Genomic DNA, 4022 nt, shown 5'->3' with positions numbered 1-4022 from the left:
CTCCATATACTTACCAATGCCCAAGACACACACACACACACACACACACACATATATATATATATATATATATTTGTATGTATAGCAGCTCTGAACCACGTGTTTATGAGGGTTTGTGTGAACGATCTGGTGAGAACGATGTTATTTATGAAAACGTAGATCTGTTTCTGTGAATACCGGCTCCGTGTGAACGTGGCCGGGGTCATCTGAAAAACAAAAACAATAACAGTAATACAGTCTCTGAAAGTATTTGATATATCTAAATCTAAATTTTACAAAGACTGTCTTAAATATCTGTATTTTATGATTAAACCAGAGAAACAGAAGCAGTTTGATGATTTAAGGTGGAACAAACCCAACACGAGCCCGGTGTCGGTTCAGTCCTCCGTTTATTTGCCAAAACAACACACACAGCTGTATTTGTCTCGTTCTACCATCGTGACCAAAGCAAAGCTTCAACGTGTGAATACAGAGTTTGTAAAACTTGTGCAACAGGTGAAAGGAGCTCGGTGCAAACACAGCACTTCATGGCCCACTACAGTAAATGTGGCTCCATCCATACTTTGATATTTCCTCTTTTTCTTCCTCTATATACAGGATTTATGGCTTCAGTATAAAAGAGCGACAGAGTCCGCGGTCTTCCTCCTTCAGCCCTGCGTCCAGCAGACCAGGATGGAGATGGACGGCACCACCAGCTGACTGTAGCTCCCGAACACAGATCCAGATCCGCCATGTAACGTCGTGGCGGCGGTTTCTGGAGCGTTGCTGCCTCCGGTCCCGGCGGTGGACGGCTGAGCGGTGGAGGCCGGCTCTCCGGGGCTCTGAGTGGGCCCGGAGGAGGCTGCCGGCCCGGGGGAGGAGCTGGTGGCAGCCGGAGGGGAGGTGGAGGAGGCCGGAGGAGGACGGCTGGTCGTCGGGCTGCCGGGGAGGCTGCTGGAGGTGACGGAGGTTTGGCTGGGCAGCGGTGTGGTCGCTGGAGTCGAACCCGCTGCATCAGTGGTGCTGCTGGTTCCTGTTCCATTTGTTTCCCCCTGATAAAGAATCACAGAGCAAAGACGGACATTTAGACATTTAATTAAACAGTAAGGGATGGCTGCAAGATAAAAAACCAGAAAAATAAAAACAACTAGTTTAGATAAACCTTTTCATTTGCAAACATTATGGGTTGGGTTGAAATGATGATGTTGAATCAACTTAATATTCATGTAATTTAGTGTCTGCATTAGTGGATTTAAAGCAAGTTAAAACAAAGTCGGAGTTAAAACAAATTCAAGTTGACCTGTTTCGGTTTGGACTCATTCAGCTGCAGGACATTCTCAGAAATCCAGCTTTTAATTTCAACAAGGACATAATGAGAGACGTGGGTGGTTCCAGACTCTAATGGGACGTATAACCGGGTGTCATCTGCATATCTGTGTAGTTTAAACTCAATGTTCTGCATTAGTTAATCTCAATCTAAGTTGAGGTAACATAAATAGATTTGCTTAATTTGTCTTCAGCTTGACTTCAGGATTTCTACCTACTCAAACTATCGGTGGAGTTTTTTAGACTGACATCAAATGCTTTCTAGACAATTTTTTTTTTTTTAATAAATTGCATGTTTGACCCACTTTCAACAGGATTTTTTGCAAGTTGAAATGTGACGGGATGTGAACAACAACATCTCAGAAACTGTAAAAGAAAATGAATCGTTCTTGTTTCTCATCATGTCATTGATTCAGAGCATTCTGAAATCCCAGAATCGACCAAGTCTTTACCGATTCAGATAAACCTTTGCAGCTGCAGACATTGTTCTGATGGGTTGGGTTGCACTAGTCAGTTTAAAACTAGTTGTCCAGTAGTTTGTGATGATCAGCTCAGGTTTGGAGCCGTTCTGGCGGCTGTGGCTCAGCTGGTAGAGCGGGTCGGTCAGTGATCGGAGGGTCAGTCAGTGATCGGAGGGTCAGTCAGTGATCGGAGGGTCGGTCAGTGATCGGAAGGTCGACGGTTTGATTCCACCCTGTAACCTGTGTCGTGGTCGTTGTGTCCTTGGGCAAGACACTTCACCACCGTGCCTGGTGTGAATGCGTATGGATGGATTGTTGAGGTGGTGGCAGACGCTTTTATCCAAAGCAACCTACATCTGAGAGCAGATACAACACAAGCAAGGATCTGGACCACGTTCACACGTAGCCGGTATTCACAAAAACGGATCTGTTTACATAAATAACATCGTTCTCACCAGATACAAGGAAATACTGAAAACACTGATGGTAAACATGTCAGTCCATATATGGGCGTAGTCAAACGAACCCAGATTGATGTGAACTGATTAGTTTTAGATAAACTTCAGACGTCACCGTCGACGGTTTTACCAGAAACTAGATTTCTTTTCATAGAAAGTAATGAAAACGAAAAAACCAACAAACACACATTTACATGGTTTTGTTGTGAATGAACCGTTAGCGTTGTGTGATTTGCATCGCCATGAGTTTGTGTTTGATCCACTGCTGTTGATGCAGCGTTTGTATGTTTAACGTACAGAACTTTGACTTTTTCCCTTCTTCATGCAAATCAGTGTTTTTACGTGTATGGCTTTGTGTTTGCACACAATTAAACATGGAGTTATGTCTACGTCTGGACAGATTCATCCACAAAGAACACAAAGAAACCGCTGGAAATGTGAAAGTTAAACGCAGTTGAATAACTGAACTGGGATAGAAATAGAAATCTTGTACTTAGGACGTGATTAAATTATTCACATAGCAATATGATATACATACATACATACATACATACATACATATATATAAATATAATAAACAGTCTCATGTGAATGAAATGTTTCTGATGTGAACATTTAAATGAATTAAATTCTTTTTACTTCCAGCAGGGACACAAAAATCCAACGAGAACAAAATGAACACCTTTGTGAGTTTAGACGACTTACAAGGACTGTTTGTTCAACCAACAAACGATGTTGAGTCGGAGGAATTAGCTTTTCCTCTACAACCAAAAGTTGTTTTAATTAACAGTCTTGGCCATTTAAAATCTGTCCAGACACGATGAGAAAGAGGAGGGGAGTCCAAAACCTGAACTCAAGTGAAGAAAAATGTACTTATCAGGCCCATTTAATTATCTCAACGTTAAGTTAGTTTTAAATCAAGTCATGCGTACGTTTAAGTTTAAACGACACAAAATGTTCAGTTGATGCAACACAAATGTTCTGATCCAACCCATTAGAATAATGTTTGCAACTCAAAAGGTTTGATCTAAATTTACTTTTATTTTTATTTTTATCATCTTGCAGCCACGCATTTAACTGAGTGGACTGAATGAACACTTGAATGACTTTTAGGTTATATTCAGTGTTAGAAAGAGGAAAATTAATTTAACACATATAAATAATTATAAGACATTTTTGATATTCAGCTAAAACAGTTTCTGCTCTCACTCCCCTGTTTGTTCTCTAAATACAGAAGCTTGTCTCGGTCCGTTCAGGAGCTTTTCTAACCACAACCATGCGGAGGTCCAGATGCGCTGTTGCATGAAGCATGAATGCATTCGCTGCACTTTGCATACGGCTGCACAGACGGACCGACTGAGTTACGTCATCGTGTCCTGACGGCATCATTTCTCTCTATCTGCTCGTCATCTTTTATCCTGACGGGTTCAGTGCAGTTTATATGGAAATGAAATGTGGCTGAGCTGCACCGAAACAAAAAAGGTTCAGAGATGTGTTGAGTTCACCAGAAGCTCATTAATAACACATGTGGGGCAGATTAAATTATATAAATCATATAACACTGAAATAAAGATTAAGACTGGCCTCATTCATTAACCTGAGAAGTTTACGTTTTAGGATGAAGACTCTACCGAGCTGCTCATGAAGGGAATTTACCTGAATAATTCTAACTATTAGGGATTTAAGCCCAAACAGAATTATATAAAATACCACTTTATCAGACTAGAACACAAACTAAGGCTGAGACCCACAGCGTGGAAATGAACTCAACTTAAGTGACAACAAAAGGTTTGTTTGT

The 4022-nt window shown here is 41.2% G+C and overlaps 1 protein-coding gene across 1 annotated transcript in view; it reads right to left on the bottom strand.

The window, feature by feature from the left end:
• Window positions 1–370: 370 nt before the first annotated feature.
• LOC103371079 (cell wall integrity and stress response component 2-like) overlaps window positions 371–4022 on the bottom strand; it is an 8200-nt gene continuing 4548 nt past the window's right edge. Inside the window, exon 2 of the mRNA XM_008300298.1 lies at window positions 371–1031. Coding sequence (XP_008298520.1) covers window positions 648–1031 — 384 coding nt within the window. The 3' untranslated portion in view covers window positions 371–647. The remainder of the gene's footprint in view (window positions 1032–4022) is intronic.

The sequence above is a fragment of the Stegastes partitus genome, unplaced genomic scaffold (assembly GCF_000690725.1).
Source record: "Stegastes partitus isolate 25-593 unplaced genomic scaffold, Stegastes_partitus-1.0.2 Scaffold1523, whole genome shotgun sequence".
In the NCBI taxonomy this organism is placed as follows: domain Eukaryota; kingdom Metazoa; phylum Chordata; class Actinopteri; family Pomacentridae; genus Stegastes; species Stegastes partitus.
The sequence above is the reverse complement of the archived record's forward strand: the minus strand, read 5'-3'. Positions and strand labels throughout refer to the sequence as shown.